The sequence below is a fragment of the Eucalyptus grandis genome, chromosome 8, assembly GCF_016545825.1.
Source record: "Eucalyptus grandis isolate ANBG69807.140 chromosome 8, ASM1654582v1, whole genome shotgun sequence".
NCBI classification, from domain to species: Eukaryota; Viridiplantae; Streptophyta; class Magnoliopsida; order Myrtales; family Myrtaceae; genus Eucalyptus; species Eucalyptus grandis.
This window is the reverse complement of record NC_052619.1, coordinates 23,219,483-23,236,840: the sequence shown is the minus strand read 5'-3', so window position 1 is coordinate 23,236,840 and position 17,358 is coordinate 23,219,483. Positions and strand designations below refer to the sequence as shown.

Below are 17,358 nucleotides of genomic sequence, written 5' to 3'. Positions count from 1 at the left end.
AAACGTAAATGTTCGACGTACCTCTAGTCATTAATGAAAATTTTCAAATGCAGAAAATCCCAAAGATGGATGTGCGGAGCGTGATCAATCTGCAAATATGGAAATACCATATCTCTGTGTTTCATTATTTTAAATGTGATCCAATTTTTGTGTTTCATAATTAATTCCGATTTATTACCCAATTTACGTCAGTAACATAAGAAATGAAATAAAAATGTTTTCAAACCCTATCACTACAAAAAAATACACCGTTGCGTTTGAGGGGTATTGATTAGTAAAACATGACATACATATTTAGTATTTCCATATTTGCATATGATCACGCTCTGCAGATCCATTCAACGTTTTGGGATTTTCCACATTTGCAGATTTTCATCAATGGCGGGAGAAATGTTGATTTTTATGTTTCGGCAAAATGTTTTTGATTATGCACGTATTTATTTGTGAATAATAAATCGAGAATGTTAGTTTTAATTTAGATTTAGTCTAACATTGGTAAGCTATCTAAAATTAGTAATTTGCATTATAAACATTTAGAAGATTTTAGCAAAATTCTAAGATATAAGAATCTCGAGTAAAAATCATGATTTAGAAGAAAATGAATGCCGATTTTTCAAGTGCATGCGATGATTCCTATACATAAGAATATACGGTTTTTTTTTTTAATTAGTATAAAGATACATGCCGATACAAATCACAAATCTCAATAATAAGTATACTCACAAGGGATGTTTCGATTTCCAATATATTGATTACCCTAACCTATACTTCCACTTCTGTTTTGTCCGTAATGAGTTTTTTTTTTTTTTTTTTTTTTTACTTAGAGATAACACTCGAGAAAAGTGGGAATGAGGAAGCCCCAAAGTAAAGGGAGGAGGCTCATTGGGTAACTCGAGGGGATGAACTTGACACGCAAAATTCAATTGTAACATCCAGCAAAGGATGCATTGGCTATGCAAGTACACATATATAAATGTAAAAATACTGTGTTGATTTGAGAAAAGGGGTTTTGGTTTTTGAGCATGCCTTCACCAAACAATTGGCATATAATATCTTCTTGCCCGAGCCATCTTTGGTCAAATGCGAGGTTATAGGAAGGAAAGAGCCTGATCGACCGAAGGAAATCTTTGGAGGATTCATAGAGCCTAACCCCTCCAAGAAAAGGGAATCCAACCCTTGAAAACACCGCGAAACTAGGCCATAAATCGCTCGACTATCTCGCACCATTTTGACGTGACGCTCCTTTTCCCCTCGATTAGGGTCTCGGCTCGTGCACGTTCTTATGGAAACACGGCCATTAGCAATGGCCTACGCATTTCTTTTTAGATTAATATCATGAAAAATCCCAAACAGATACACTTGACAAATTGATTATATATTAATTTCCGTTAAATTTCACTATTAAATTGCTAAACTTTGTGACATGTGGTAATTGACAAGTATATTAATTTATGACTTTACCATATGTTTATCTAAGAAGTACCAATACTCTCCATGAACTTTTGTGTCGTGTCCGACATTTCGACACATGTCTGGCATGCTCCAACATATTGTGACACTCTCCAAAACGCAATCAACGATTATCGAAAAATCCAACACATGATTAACTTTTCCTAGCACACTCCAATACCCGAGTATAGAATTTCAACATATGATTTCGACACACACAGGGTCAATTTTAAAAAAAATTCAATACTTAAGGGGTGAAAATGTAAATATATGAAAAAAAGAAAAGAAAGAAAGATAAGGAGTAGGCCGGCGTTGTTGCCGTTGCCTTCGTCGAAGGGGACCAGTGACCTTGCCGGCCTTAAGTGGCGGAGAGGGGGTGGTGTTGGCCATCATCGGTTAAGGGAGGGCACGCAAGGCTTGCCCAAATTTGGGTGACGCCGCACCCTTACTCATGCCTAGCAAGGGTCGCCAGCCCTCACCTAGGGCCGACGAGGCCTCACCTAGGCCCGGGAGGCTTGTTGGCCACGGGTGAAGGTCGTTGTCACCTGAATTTGGGCAAGCCTTGCTTGGGCCTTACCTAGACCCCCTCGTCACAGCCGCCCCGACCACTACTTAAGGCCGGCGACCTCGCTAGCCCCCTCCAACCGTGGCAATGGCCATGGCAGTGGTAGTGGCCACAGCTACCCAACCAAGCAACCAACCCCATCATTTTTTTTTTCCTTTTTCCATTTTTTAGCTTTTTTAAAAGTCTTTTTTTACTACTTTTTTAAATAAGATTTAAAGAAAAAAAGATATAAAAATACCACCTAGGATAAATAAATTAATTTTAAAATACTACTTTCATTAAAAAAATTGATAGTATTAATGAAATGACTCAATTACACAAATTTAATAAGTTTTAAGACTTAATTACACTTTCGGGACATATTTTAAGACTTATAATGCACATATCCCTAAAATTAATAGTGAAAGATGGATTACTTTTTTTTCTTCCAAAGTTTAAGGACTATTGCAATGGGATATAGTTGAATTTGTCAAATTAAAACAATGAATGATATTAAGAAATTTTAGATTAATGTTTTTAGTATAAATTAATTCTATGTTCTTTTTATTATTTATTTATTTATTTATTTATGCATTAATATATAACGTGTCAAAACATATCGAAATTATTTATTTTTTGATAAATAACGTGTTAGCGTGTCGTGTCGCATGTCACATATTCATGTCAATTCTATATAGCCGTTTGTCATGGATGTACTAATTTGTATTTTTTCGTGATCACAAACAATATCGATTTGAGGTAAATTTATCACACATGTACCAGTTTAGTATTTTTCACGTTCAAAAAATTAGTTTCTAATAAATTTATGATAGGTGTACCAGTCTAACATTTTTCATGGTATTAACTCTTTTCTTTTTTTCCAGATAGGTGATTATTTACATAGAGAAGGCGCGATATTGGCCGCATCAATATTTAACTTGATGGGCTCCTAAGAACATGATGATGATGATGAATCTTGGTCTCACTCGGGCCCAACAAGGTCAAGGAAAAGCCCAATCTCGCTTCATCGCCATAGAAGAAGACCTCGATTCTCTTCCTCCTCATCTTGCAGATCGCTTGGTTCGCCCGTGTCGGCCTTCCCAAATTCTTTAACGAGGCGATTCCTGGTAGCAAACACTGCTCCGCATCATCACTAGGTTCTTCGTTCACGTGAAGAAGCTGCTCTCGTCGAACTAAGCACAGAACCCAGAGAGAGAGAGAGAGAGAGGGAGATGGCGTTCAGGGGGAAGGAGATGATGAAGAAGGTGCTGAAGCGGGTGGGCGAGAACAACCTGGCGCCCGGCGTCAAGGAGACCCTGGAGAAGTGCATCCCCAAGTCCCAAATCGTCATGGGTCGCGCCCACCGTGGCATCTTCGCCGGCCGCCACATCCGCTTCGGCAACCAGGTCAGCGAGGACGGCGGCAACAAGTACGTAGTAATCTCCTCCCCTCCTCCGTGGCTCCTTCTTTTGTTTGAGTCAATCTGCTATTTTTCCCGAAATGGGTTTGCTCGGAATCGGGTCTGGTTTATGCGTTGTGGCGGCGGACGCTTGTTGGTGCAGATTCGACCGGGGGTTTTGCATCGGCCGAGCTTTGCTGGGTCTTTAAATTTAGTTCGCGATGTGATTGCGTTAAGCTTGAATTTGGCTGGCCTTTCATTTTGGGCTGTGGAGTGAGTCGTGTTCTTTTCCAACCACGACGTGTTATATGAAGTCGCTCGAGCGTCGCAATGGTTCCATCTTCTGTAGTTTGAGATGAATTGCTATGGGGTCGCATCCGTTGCAGTGTTAAATCGCAGGCATTTCGTTGGACAGGATTTTGAATGTGAGAAAAAATGTTTCCTTTCCTTTCAATGTGGGTGGAAAGATCTGACATGACCGGTGTTACTCTCATAGCTGGGTCTGGTGTAGCTCATGTTTGATTCCGGGCTATTAACAAGAGATCTGATATGAACAATGTTAAAGATCCAAGTTTGTGGCTCTGGTCTTTCGATTTTTGTTTGCTCTTTCTGCCTAAGCATTTGAATTACCAACGATCTCAGTTGTTGTTTGTCAATTTGCTCTTGCTGTTGTCATTTCTACATGCAATGGGTGAACACCATTAGCTCACTCTTTGAAGGTGAAGGAGATGTCATTAGATTACACCGTCGCAGTAATCCTTTGGGCTCTGTCTACCTTCATTTTTCCTTGTCAAATTCTTGTTAGATCAGTTCTTGGTGACAGCTGGCTCTTGCAGATTTCCTGATTGGTTTCTGCTAATTAGTAGTCTCTCTTTTTGGCCAAAGGAAAGATTAGCAGTTGGCTGACATGTTAATTGCTGCTCAATGTGGAATCATTAAGGTCTTTTTCCTTTTTTGCTTGAGTTACTTTTGTGACCTTTTTTATTGTCCATGATAGCTCAGTCTGAAGATAGCAGGACATTGCATTTGTTTTCTCCACAATGGCTGTTTTCTCTGCTCATTATCAGTGAAGGGCTTGCACCCTCAGAGATTTAGTTTGTTTAATCCACATCAACCTTAGATTGGGCACCTCAATCCCATCTATATGGGGTTAATATGTACTACACTTTGCCACTCCACTCAAGGAAAATCCATAAACATTATCAGATATTTCGTGTAAACAATGTTCAGTTGCTCCAACCAAATCCGTGATGATTACAGGGGGTGATGACTAGCATGAATATAAGAAATTGTTGGTCCAGGACTCTTGTTTTTCTTTTCCCTTTGAGGATGTAGTTTTAACATACTATTAAGTGTTACCCATTGAAAATTTGGTAATGATTGATTGATCCTGTTGATTCCTGTTAGTAAAAGAACTGGTAGACTTGGATTTTGTAAGTTTCAAATATAGTGATCTCTGTTGAGTTGAATTGAAGTGAAAAATATCGAATTTTCTGATAAGAGCTTCTCTGTGACGGTTGTTCCAGGTCAAGGAGGAGCTGGAAGCCAAATGTGCAGGAGAAGCGTCTGTTTAGTTACATTCTTGACCGCCATATTCGTGTCAAAGTGACAACCCATGCTATCCGTTGCATTGATAAGGCAGGTGGTATCGATGAGTATCTGCTGAAGACACCTTATCACAAGATGGACACAGAAATGGGTCTGTATTGGAAATCGAAGATTGAGAAGCTTTATGAAGAGCTCGGGAAAATGGAGGTGGTTTTCTTTTCTCCTGAGGACGAAACCAAGTTCGAGCAAGGTTTTAAACAGCTGAAGCTTGAAGAGAGGGTGGCTCGTAGAGACTTCAGAAGGCAGATGTACTGGTACATCGGGCAAAGGAAGCTGGCTGGGGAAGGTCAAGCAAGCGATCAAGCAACTCAAGAGGAGTCGCCGAGGATTGGCGACAGACACTGGCACGCGGATGATCACGATCAAGCACACAACCAGCAGTTGGTTGCTTACTCTTAATTTTGTTCGCAGTTGAACAATTGTAAGATTTTTGCTAGTCGTTGCGCCGGTTGGAGTTCTTTTTGTCACTGATAATAAGATTTGAACTTGGAGGATGGTAGTATACCCATAAGGCATTAGGGTTGGAGCCTTTTGTGCATTAGTGGTATTATTTGTATGATCTTTGCGCAATAGTTTGCCAAATGGATCACAGAAAAATTTACTGCGCACTCCTTGGGATAATTATATTTGTGCCCCCTGGTTTTTCGCAGCAGCGGCAATTTGCTCTCTCAAAATCTCAATTTTTGCAATATCCACCCTGACGTTTCAAAATCTATTTCAATGTACCCATGGATGTTGGGACATGTTCCTTTGGAATTAATTACATTAGTTCCCAATCGCCTCTTGGTGAATCGAAATTTTTCTCAAATCTTTTGAGTCTATTGCAATATTTTCCTCGCAGTAATCGTGATATATATAAAGATCAATCAGAACTACAAAAAAATTGATTAACAACTAGAGCTTAGAAATGGGCTATTGGTCGCCACTGGTGTGATCTTTTCTTCCGTCTAAGCAAGAAGGTGCAGAAGAAGAAGAGTAGTAATGGAGACAATGAAGAAATGAGGAGGTTTCCTGGTGTAAGGGAGCCAACAAATGTTAACACAGGCAAGATGGTCGGTTTCTCAATGTCAATGCTGCCGTTGCCGTTAGTGGAAGCTGAGGTTGTCACAACTGAGATCAGAAACCGAAGTTCAGAAAAAAGTGAGGAAGGGTCGGTGTGCACGGAGGGCACGCTCGGCATTGTCATCGGTTGAAGTGCTCGTGCAGTCGTTGTCTCGCTTTCTCTTTCTAATCGCTGCTCAGATTGCGTTCTTCATTGCGCCAGAACCTACTCGCCTTTCCATGCCCTGATCCATCATCTGTCTCCTAATTATACTCGAGGCTATGCATTGATTCTCATAATCTCGTGTGATAGACAGATTTATTGTATGGGTAAGGGTAGAGTACTTTGTTGGTACGATCCACAATTCCCAGATTGTTTTCCAGCCTTGTGTTCGTGTACGGGTGGTGGAGGATATGTCGTGCATGGTCAGGACTGGAGAAAATCGCGGGTCTCAAGCACTTGAATCAAACTTCGAACCCATCTTAAGCCCGAGACACCTCCATGTCCAATCAATCGAATTGAGCTGATCGAAACAATCAGATTATCGCACCTTGTCTTTGAACCATTAGCTTGGAAGGTCAAAGATGATCGGCAAATTCAATCAATGATTGAAATCAGAGTGTATTTCTCCGCCGGTGTTTTAGTGCAACTAGTTATTGAAGAACTAAAAGGGAAGCGCAACCAGGACTTGATCGTAACAACACGTTGCAGAGTTCGTGTTCTGGTACAGCATGAGGAAGTCAAAAGGCGAGGTGCTCCCTCTTTCTGTGTGTCCTCAAGCTTTGTAAATTGTAGGAACTCAGCCGACACCGTCCATGTCCTCTGCTGCGGCCTTCATCGTCCTCTGAATCGAGCAACGTTTCCATCTCTAAGAATATGCAGGGGGCGACAATCTTGACAAGGCTCGTACAAAGCTTTGTGATTCTCTGTTGCCTGGTGGAAGGGCTTTGATTTGAATGAGACCATCGCATCGCACCTATGAACGAGTTGGTCAAGCAGGAGTGGCGAGACATAGTCGAGGTTGCACGACCTCAAGCTAGCCACCTCAAGCTAGCCACCATGACACAGCGGCAAGTCAGATCTCAAGACCCAAGAACCACTGGAGAAAATTAGTGCATTAAGAAACTGCTAAGTGTCATTGGAGCACTTTCGAACATTATTTATATGAATTAGCGAATATGAATCCTTGTATATCTTGAGTAATCTAATTTTTGGGGGCATTATAGAAGTTGGCATTACGGCAGATTGCATTCCAAGAAAAATATGTAGGAGATTTCTGTTCCATCTTGTCATGTCCTGCCTCATAGACTGTACAAAGCAACCCAGTCATTCCACCCTGGGAAAACAAGAGACTCAAATGATTAATCACATTGGTCACGTTTACTCCGAGAAAAGCCTAATCACTTCGCCAACTCTTTCGTTATCAGATAGCGGAAACTAAAATTGTGCGGAATCCACTCGATGGTCTTGCGCGATTTGGTGAGCTGACACCTCTTGAAGGTCTTCCTATAGGACTCGGGCAAACACAGCTGAATCATTTCCACAACTCCAGCTGGGCTCAGCCCTGAATCCTTCACGAATGACTCCACGACCTTTGGTAAAAGGATCTTCTGGTCCTTGCGAACACCGAAAGTCGCGCGTATGTACTCTTCCTTCGCAGTTTCCAACTCTTGAAACACTCTTTTGGGATTGTATAATCGGACCTATGAAATTTCAAAAAGAAAGAAAGAACGAGGATGGTCAAGTGTGTTAAATACCCTGAATGATTCAGATATGATGTTTACGAACAGACAAGAATCTGCAATCCAGGTGAGCATCCAAAAATGAATTTTAGACAATGGCAAGAGAGATAAATACCGCAGGGTCGGAGTGACTTCCACAGCAGAGCGCAAAGTGCAAGAGGGGTTCAGATTGCTTGACTGCATAGGCTTGCCTTGGGTCGCCGCTTTTGAACTTGGACCTCGTAGACAGTAATAAGCGGAGCCACTGCATGAAACGCAAACTTGTATCAGATCCACGACAGATGTTAACATTCGAGAATCCTCCTTTACTGCAGAACCACGAAAAGACCATAGAGCTCGATATTGTCGATTGACTAATGAATAATCTAAGTATAGCCAGTGGAAACAGTATGTTTTGACCTTGCACGACAGAAAATAAATTCTCTCATCACCTAAACCGAAAGACTAGCTTCACCATTCACTCTATTATGCTAAAATAAACGAAAAGTCTTAGATTTATTTACCTGTCCAGGTCGAGCCAACCGGCATCCGAGGATCGAGCTCTGTATCGTGCCAGCACTGATGGTGTGCCCACCAACATTGTAGGCTGCCTGCATTTGGACAAGCTTTTGTAAATTCCACAACATGAATTTTTCAATCTTTTGTTTCGTAAAGACAGAGTCTAAAGACCGAATGGAGGACCTTCAATAGTAGCAACATTCTCTTTAAGTTGTTCTGGGGGATTCCATAAGCCAGAAAAGCCTGTTTCAGAAACAAAAAGCTACTTACAAAACACGAATCATACAGGACAAACAAAAGCTGGAAGTAACAGTTGTACCAATGAGAACTTACATGCATCACCAATGCATTGTGGATATTGATCCAGAATGCTAGCTTCTCCTCATGCTTTAACTTCCTTGGATCTACTTCTTCTAAGCGAGAGATAAGCGACCTGTTGAAATATTTGGCTCAGCAATGACACAAGATCAGAACAGGACCAAAAGCTTTCATCACAATTTTTTTGCTGTCATCAAATCTACGGGCAAAGTAGTTAACTTTCCAAGACACAACCAAAGGCTTTCATCACAATTTTGTTGCAGGCATCGAATCTACAGGCAAAGTAGTTAACTTTCTCCACATTTCAGCACGGTTAATAAGTACTATCGAACTTATTCTAGGATGTGTTTTGCAGGACAAAAGATATGCCAAATTTCAATTGGTTTTTTAGAGTATTGATTGGCAGTGAACAGTTCCGCTCGCAAAATGAAACCCATATGCCAAGAAGCTGACCTAAAATTCTGCAAAGAGTCTTGGATGTCACCCAATTTCTGGCTATCCCGATGCAGCCATCCCACTTCGACCATGGTGCTATACGGTCCGCTAAAATCCTTGAGTCCATCCACGTGGAAAGGATTATCTAAGCAAACATCGAAGGAAGAGCTGTTTCCAAACCCGGGACTCCATGCATCCAACTGATCTCGTGGAGAAAAAGCGCTGGCCAATGACAAAGATGAGCTAGGAGACGAGAGGCCATTATGCATCAGGGGCGAGTCTGCGAGTTTGCAATAGATGCCTGAAATGCACCTGACCATGTCCTCAGAGAGCTTGTTCGGTGTTTCTGGAACATGGTCGGAAATCCTGGCACCGAGATGTTCCGCCAAACTAATTATTCTGAGGGGAGTTTTCTGAGCATACTGCGGAGAAGATTATCGAAGTCAGAATTCAGAAATTGTTTTGCAGCAAAAGCATTTCAAGTACAGTGGTCTTCTAGCAAAACGAAAAGGTAAAGTTGGTCTAAAAGGAGCTTAATCAACTGTACAGAAACAGAGATGCTTTGAAACTTGCCTCCATCATTGACACTGGTTGAGACTGACAGGGACGCAGAGCTTTAGCTGCGGACTCCACCGGAGAAGAAGTTTGAGCTGACCGTTCTAAGAGCGAGGAGCAGCAACGATGGATGGAATCAAATGTTTTCTCTTCACCATCCTTTGACGGCCTAGTGATCAACTTGCAACTGGATTGGACTGCCACGTTCTTCCCTCGCAGTGCCACGGTGTTATGCCTAGGAAGTTCTAGGAAACTCCCTCTTGGGGTATCTAGTGGTGTTTCTATCCTTTTCTCCTTGTTAGAGGGCGGCAAGGGCGGGGTTTGTTGATCAAAAGCCTTTCGGTACAAGGAGAGGAGGTATTGTTCCAAGTACATCACTTCATACTCTAGAATGGCGATTTCCTTAATCAATTCAGCCACCGGCTGGACCCCAAACAAAAACCAAACATCAGATAAATTTGCCCAGAAAACCAAACATGCTCAACTAGGTCAAGATTTGTCAAACCAAATCTGCAAAAGTAGTCTTGCATAATGATTATCACTATTATAGGCAAAAAGAATTAATGGATAACAAATCTCACATAAATTTGAAGTATTCTGAGAAAAGTTGGTGCTCTATTCATATTGGATTCTAAACAGAGTCAGCCATTAAATATCCACCATCTGGTGACGTTCAAAAAAAGAACTGAACTAGTTACCCTGGGCATCGAGGTGTGACTTGTATCGCCGTAGGAGGACGAACTCTTCAAACCCAGTGCCTTCTCCAGAGCGTGGCGCTCCTTGAGCTGGTCCTTTAGTCTTTTCTCCAGCTGCAAAATCTGCATAAAAGACAGTGAAGGAGTAGTAAGTGACAAGAGAACGTAACGTCACTGCTCAAGCGGCCACAGCAACACGATTTCCAGTTCAGACCTCTCGCTTTAGAGAACCATGGACTTTAATGCCGGTGGTGGAAGTCTTCGCCTTGCTTTCGATGGTGTCTGTCATGTAACCCACGTCCTGGTACAGAGAGTTTCAAATTACAAGGGCTAATAAATCGTCCATATCTTCGCAAAAATAGCACCCACACATTTGGCGATCGAAGGAGAGTTATAGAATGATTGTTCGGCAGGACATAGACAAGGTAAGAAACTACTTCAATCCAAAAAAGAGAGAACGGGAAGGAAAAAGCTTCAATATATCAAAAAAAAAAAAAAAAAAAAGGACCCCCACTGGAAAGAGAAAATCTGCAGGAGGAACATCTTACCAGCTTTACACGGTGTGAATCTTCAACTACACTACTTTCTTCCTCCTCTCTTTTCTTGGCAGGAAAGCTGTCATTCCAGAGCATCAAAAGCACAGAGAATTAGTTCTCGTAGACTAAAGAAAGCTAAAACAGAAAGCTGAGACATTACTAAACATGCCAACGCCAATCAAAAGAAACCTTAAATCTTCTTCTTCAAGGTACGTGTTTTATCATCATTCTTGATTTCACAATCTTCGGATGGTTTAGAGCACTTTGACAAGATCAAACTTCTCTTTTATTTATGAAACTATCTCGGAAGATAATTCAGTAAATGAAACCCATCGCCCAACGTAAGAAAAACCAGCAAGGGAATTGTCCAACGGGCTACAAATTGGGGGAAGAAAACACAAAACAAAATGAATGGTTACCTCTTCGAACGCTTGTGTGTCGGAGTCATCTTCAGCACCAAAGTTTAAATCTACAGCAGTCCAAATTCTCTCAAGTCCCAACTGAGAGAAATCATCCTTAAAACAAGATTTTCTTCACTAAAGCCCGCTCAAAAAGCCATCTTCAAAGAAAAAGGAAGGGGTGAAAAACAGAGGATGCAGAAGCAGAGAAGTGAGAGAAGAAAAAAACAACACAGCCCACTTACAAAGCACAGACAGTCAATGCAAGAGGGGACAGAGATGGGGCCTTAGCGAGAGCTGAACCAGAGCAACGTATCCAAAGAATACTCAAACGCTGTCTGAGCACATTCGTTAGACTCCAAAACAGTCAGCTGTCTTCTTGTCTTGTAAAAACACCAGAGCTTCCCAGGGGAACCCACAAAAATGATCAACGCAAGCAAGAACCCGAAGAAGAAGAAGAAGAACAAGAAGAAGAAGAAGAGTTCCTTTTCAGCTAACAGAGCTTCAGCTCTGTCAAATGGGTAAAATATTAGCCCTTACAACTAACATAGAAAATATATAGAAGAGCTTTGTGGGTATTGACTGGTGATCCCTGTCTTTTAAAAAGGAGCTCCTGTTTCATTAAACAAAAAATGAAATTAAAAAGGGAAGAAGTCAGTGTCAGAATGGCTTATGGCATCAAACTGAGCAGCTCAGTTCGGGTCCAAGTCTGCATATTGCGAAAGGACAGTTAGTGTTTCCCACTTTCTTAGAGTCAAGCTAGCAGCAGGCCTATCACGGTCGAGGTGTCCACAAACGGACAAATTTAACCCAACCTTAGAAATAAAGCAAGACATACCATCAGGCCATGTTGATGTCAGCCTTGACAGGGAGACCCATTTAGTTTTACTCTCTTCATTGTCTGATAAGAATAACAATGTTCGCCAACGGAATCTGGATAAATTTATTACACATATCGATCACCTAATTCTCTCTAAAATTACCTTTCTGGCGCTCATGATAGACGAAATACAGATCTCAATGATTTCGTGAAACGATGATATCAAGTATCAATGTGCAAAGCTTTTCCCTATCATATCAATAGTGCTGTGACATAATATATGTTCTGCTTCACATTTGGTAACTTAAACATTTGAGACAACCAATCGCATATTTTAAAGATCTCCATTATCCAATCAACCTGCACGAAAAGGAGTGTGCTGAGGTATTTAAGCACGTCCCTCCGTCATATTTTATGAGCCATGAACGGTCAACTGCCGAACAGCACCAATCAACATCTTAATAACACAGAAACCAGCTTGGAAATTCCTTAGCTTTGTTTGGATTCAAATGGGAGTTGGTCACCTTCCCTATAAACTTTGTATTGTTGTCTTGTGTATAAATATATATATTTGGTTACATGGTCTGTCTTCTTTCTTCTTCTTCTTCTTGTTTTTTTTCCTTTAAATTTAAAACCAATATATTGGGGCCCTTTTGATAATGATGTCTCTAGCTACTAATGCTTGGAATTTTACATCCCGACTTATGTTATTTGCAAAGCATGTGATGATGGATTTCTGTCATCACCGGAGACTCAAAGCAAGCAATCGTTGTGTAATAATAGATGGGAAACGGCCACCAAATCATATATGCCAAATTATCATTAGGTTTAAAAGACCATGATCATTTTACTCTTTTCCTACCTCTGTATCATATAGAACTCCTTTTGCTTTTTCTCAGATTAAGTATGAATGCCCCATGATTGAGAAAGACATGCTCAGGAAAATTTTGAAAAGGTAGTCCAGTCCAAGAATTACTCAAAGGGCAACGAAACAAAGTGACCAAGAGAGGAAGAAATGCTCAGAAAAACAGAGCTGAGCATCGAACGGTAAACCTCACCCTTGAATCGCATCATGAGTGCAGAGAAAAATGAATGAGAAAATGCATGCATGCGCCTCAAAAGGAACGAAAGCCTGGGACGCTTGGAAAGGGTACGAGCTTTCCTTTTGTGCGGTTTCGTTCGTCTAATCTTCCACTTTAACTCTCTTCGCACAGAGATCACAAGGCGACGCCGAAACGAGACAAGGGCACATTGTCCTCAAGCGCCGAACGACTAACGTTTGTCCCAGAATCAACCCCAATTGAAATTAAAAATAAAACCAAAAGGTAAATTGCCCTTTCCCACGATCGACGAGGAAGGAAAAGAGCGTCGATGGCTCGTAGAAGCTGCCTTGTCAGGTCTCTCTTTTGTCGCCATTATCAGCATCTTCTGCAACCAAAGAAAAAAAGGAAAAAATGACACCTTCTATTGCAGTAGATGGCCAGAGAGAGAGAGAGAGAGATTGGAAATTTGTTTAATGGAATCTTTCTGGAGGGTAATTGTTTAGTGGGAACCTTTTTATGTTGAGATTGCGGGGAAACTTTTCTTTCTTGGATACAGGACCACTGCAGCAGCCTCTAAATCTTATTTCATTTTCGTTGTTTTTTTCTTGATTTTTTGACCGATGAACGCGGTTAACAAATATACGAACTTTCAATTACACGACTCACCTCAAAAGAATGAGAAAGATTGCTCAGCAGGACAACCCTTCAGCATTGTTGTAGAAGATTTCTGCTCGTGATAAACTCATAAAATGTTCAATATAAGACATAACTACTTGAACCCTCAAGAAAGCTAGGTCTTTACTATCGAATTTGTCAATTTAAAAAAAAAAAAAAATACCTGATATGTTCAAATGGTAAGCCTGCCATAGTAACATTAACAAAGCGGTTGAGGTCCATTTTGAGCGATTTACTTTGCTCACTGCTACTGCAGATGGTGTTTTCTAATGTGGCCATCACCGTAGGCGGTGGTTTTCTGATTGCCTGACTTCCTCAGGACCAGGTCATGCAAAAGAAACTTTTCGTGAATTTCTCTGATCTTGCAAGAATTATCCTTTCTCTTTATTGAAGATGCCGAATTAAGCAGTGACATGAAACTAAGTAATGCCAAAGTAATCGCCTTCATCGTGCATCGAACTAAACTGGAAAGTCAAATCTTGCCTTGTGTTTTGTCCAAATTATTTGAACCATCATGTGGCGATCAGATTCTCTTCAAGTCCAGGAGACAGTGCCAACAGTATCATTTCGAAAATCTCCTCAACCCAGGAGCAGAAGTCGCCAGTCCCAATGATTAAACAATTCAACACCTTCCAATGTCATCCTAAGCAGAGAGGCAATCTTCTCGATGCATCGACCCAGAAGACACCAAATAAGTACTTTTTAAATACTGCTTACTTAATTCAAGGATCGATTTTTAAAATGAATGTGACAGACATGCTTCATAGATCCATGAAAAGGGCGAGCTTCATTGAATGATATTCTTTAGCAATGATTCTCATTAAATGAAAATGCTCATCACGAAGGCCTAGTATACACGGAGTACCACACAATTAAAAATACTTATCCAACTGCAACAATTTTTCTAGAGACAACCCTCGTTTAGGTACCCATTTCTTTGTCTCATTCAAATCTGGGGAGTGTTGACTTAATTTTTGAATATTCAGAGTTTCCTTCATTTAGCTAAAAAGAAAAAAGAAGAAACTAATGTCTACGGTTCCTTTTTCTACGAAGGGTGCCACAGATTTGAAGGGTTTCTGACGTGTTTATGATCTCCACGACGTTGTTAGGTGATGAAGTAAGACTTTCTATTGCTTTTTCCTTCCTTAACTTAGTTATAATATATGGAAAAAATCTTCTGTTGGGATCCTCTGATCAGTTGTTAAAAACACGTTTTTCAAGAGATTGAAGAAAAACAAATTTCCAACAGAACATGATAAAAGAAGGCAAATTGCACAAGTGATTAAGTTACATGGAACTTATTAGAAGGGATTTCTCGCCATTAGTTACTTGAGGAATTGAGATGTGCTTGGTTCTAGTGAATCCTAGAAATTCATGAAGCCAATGAAGGAAAGACCCTTCTCAAAATGGGCTAGATCTCTTTTTGTTTATTAGCAACATGAGAAGCTTGCACCAAGGGGGAAATAAAGGGGTAAAAAGGAGTAGTATTTCTTTACCCCCATTTCTCCAAAATTTATTATGTTTTTTTTTTTTTTTTTTTGGTGAAACAAAATTTATTATGTTGATTTGTGGATAGAATATAAATCGTAGAGGTCACCCCAATCAATTTATCCCACCTTTTGAAGGAACTTATCTAAACTATCCCAACCCAAACTCTAATCCCTGGTCCCCCTTCTCCATACATTGCCTCCACCTTTGCCGCCCTTACACCCGCGATGCACTTTCATCATCGTCACTTCCTCAACCACCCCCCCTCCTGTCACTTTTTATTTTTATATGGACGTAGTATTGAGAAAACCTCCTAATATACCTTGAGATTGACGAAACAATCCATAATTCCTTACGAGCTTGATATATGCAAGTGTTGTTAATGTCTAAGGTAATTTCCGCATAAAAGGAACTTATGTACAAATTGAAAGATTCAAAATAGTTGGAATGACCTACATGAACAAGTCCAGAAGATGGGAAGTTTATAATGGCTTGGAGGTACCAAGGTAAATGGTCTACAAGATCTCGATTACCATCATACTCGAAATACCTAATGAGGCACAGTTGAATATAATCGAAATCTGATATCACCAAAAGCCTGATGTTAGCAAGAATTTAGTATCATCGGAAGTTAGATATAACCAGGGGCTGCTGATATAAGCACAGCAACTACACTGCTTGGGACAACCTCCTTTCTCACGTGCTTTGAGGATAATATCCCGAGATCAGTTCTCCTATTTTTTGACAACTTATGATATGGTATAGGTTCCCATTTTAGAAGAAAGTGATTGATTAATCTCAAATATTATATATGCGTAAGATGCCAATTTCACGTGATATCTTGGTTGATTGACAATCATCCTAAGATAAGTTACTTTCCATAGTCGAAACACCTCATTTTTGAAAACCAAATATTAATTATTTATGCGACCAAATCATCGGGAACTTAGATTGATTGACTTTAATAGCTAAATTGATTTGCTCAACAATTGTCCAACGAATAGCTTGGAGACTGATCCTAGGGAAGATTGTCCGATAGGAAGATGGGATGTTGAGGAGTATAAAATAAGATTAACAAAATGCTGAAAAAAAGAAAAAGATCTAGAGTGCAAAAATACAAATACAGAGAAACTTTTACATCCTTACATTGTTTTTTCAAGCATACTGAAATTATAATCTTTTGAGAAGTATTGTTAGTGTTATAGTTTGTATTTAGGTGTGAGATAGTGAAATCTATCTACATGGGTATAAGCAGCACTAGCTTTGGAAGAAACACTAGTTATAAGGGGAACAATCTACTATAATTACTCAAAGATTGATAGTGGAATTTAGTTAGTAGGTTGTTAGTTTGGAACAATGGACATAAACTTACATCAAGCTAAGCTAGTATAAAGCTTTAGCTTTGTGTGCAACATTTTCTATCTCTCTGCTTATAGTCATTATTACATGAGAGAAGTGAACTGCCCTAACTGATATAACATGTTCCTGCATCAATTCCTATCTCTTTACCCAATTGACGTTTATATCAAATTTGACATTTATAATTCCACAATATTCAGTCAAGTTTCTAGAAATCACCTATTGACCACCTTTAGGTGATACTATTAGAAAATGTCACTTTACATATAAAATTAGAAGTCAAAGTGGTCTCAATCACTTGGCCCAATAGAGGTTGTGATGATTGCGGATGGTGATATGTCAATGGTGATATGTCAATACCTACTGATTTTACATGATCTATCCTTTTTGAATATATGTTGACCACTTATGAATATATCATAAGTCTCAATTTGATAATGTAATGCCCTTTTTGTATTTATTAATGTAATACAGATAGGACGCGGGCTTTTTCTATTTGATTGACTTGGTCTACCTTTACGAGGAGAAATAACTTCAAAGTCAAGATATTGCGGCTAAGATGACGGCTATAGATGACGGACGACGGAGGTGAAACTTATGGATAGCCTTGAACACCAGAGCCCTATTCCATCATTGAAGAGGAAATATAGTTAAAATGGTGACCTAAGACGTGTACGGGTCGGATCAAGGTAGACCAGCTCCACTTGGCCTTGAGGAATTCTACCTGAGCATCCCCAAATGCAATATGGAAGCC

At 40.2% G+C, this 17,358-nt stretch overlaps 2 protein-coding genes across 2 annotated transcripts; one reads left to right on the top strand and one right to left on the bottom strand.

Annotated features, from left to right (window-relative positions):
- Positions 1-3,052: 3,052 nt before the first annotated feature.
- Positions 3,053-5,669, top strand: LOC104457224 (hypothetical protein). Its single transcript, XM_010072160.3, has 2 exons — positions 3,053-3,422; positions 4,919-5,669. Exons 1-2 carry the CDS (start codon positions 3,226-3,228, stop codon positions 5,397-5,399), a joined length of 678 nt encoding a protein of 225 aa, XP_010070462.2. The 5' UTR covers positions 3,053-3,225; the 3' UTR covers positions 5,400-5,669.
- A 1,529-nt stretch (positions 5,670-7,198) lies between these two features.
- On the bottom strand, positions 7,199-11,811 carry LOC104457222 (hypothetical protein). Its single transcript, XM_010072159.3, has 12 exons — positions 11,465-11,811; positions 11,241-11,380; positions 10,834-10,900; positions 10,500-10,586; positions 10,289-10,408; positions 9,609-10,013; positions 9,054-9,457; positions 8,616-8,715; positions 8,466-8,525; positions 8,288-8,374; positions 7,900-8,028; positions 7,199-7,745 (listed from the first exon to the last, which is right to left on the bottom strand). Exons 2-12 carry the CDS (start codon positions 11,267-11,269, stop codon positions 7,443-7,445), a joined length of 1,791 nt encoding a protein of 596 aa, XP_010070461.2. The 5' UTR covers positions 11,270-11,380; positions 11,465-11,811; the 3' UTR covers positions 7,199-7,442.
- Between the last annotated feature and the right edge of the window lie 5,547 nt (positions 11,812-17,358).

Excerpts from the sequence above, each read along its gene's own strand:
- LOC104457224 (XM_010072160.3), top strand. The coding sequence starts at position 3,226 with ATGGCGTTCAGGGGGAAGGAGATGATGAAGAAGGTGCTGAAGCGGGTG. Across the intron at positions 3,423-4,918 it reads AGCGAGGACGGCGGCAACAA|GTCAAGGAGGAGCTGGAAGC; the intron begins GTACGTAGTAAT and ends CGGTTGTTCCAG.
- LOC104457222 (XM_010072159.3), bottom strand. The coding sequence starts at position 11,269 with ATGACTCCGACACACAAGCGTTCGAAGAG. Across the intron at positions 10,409-10,499 it reads ATGGTTCTCTAAAGCGAGAG|ATTTTGCAGCTGGAGAAAAG; the intron begins GTCTGAACTGGA and ends TCTTTTATGCAG. Across the intron at positions 10,014-10,288 it reads GTCACACCTCGATGCCCAGG|CCGGTGGCTGAATTGATTAA; the intron begins GTAACTAGTTCA and ends TTTGGGGTCCAG.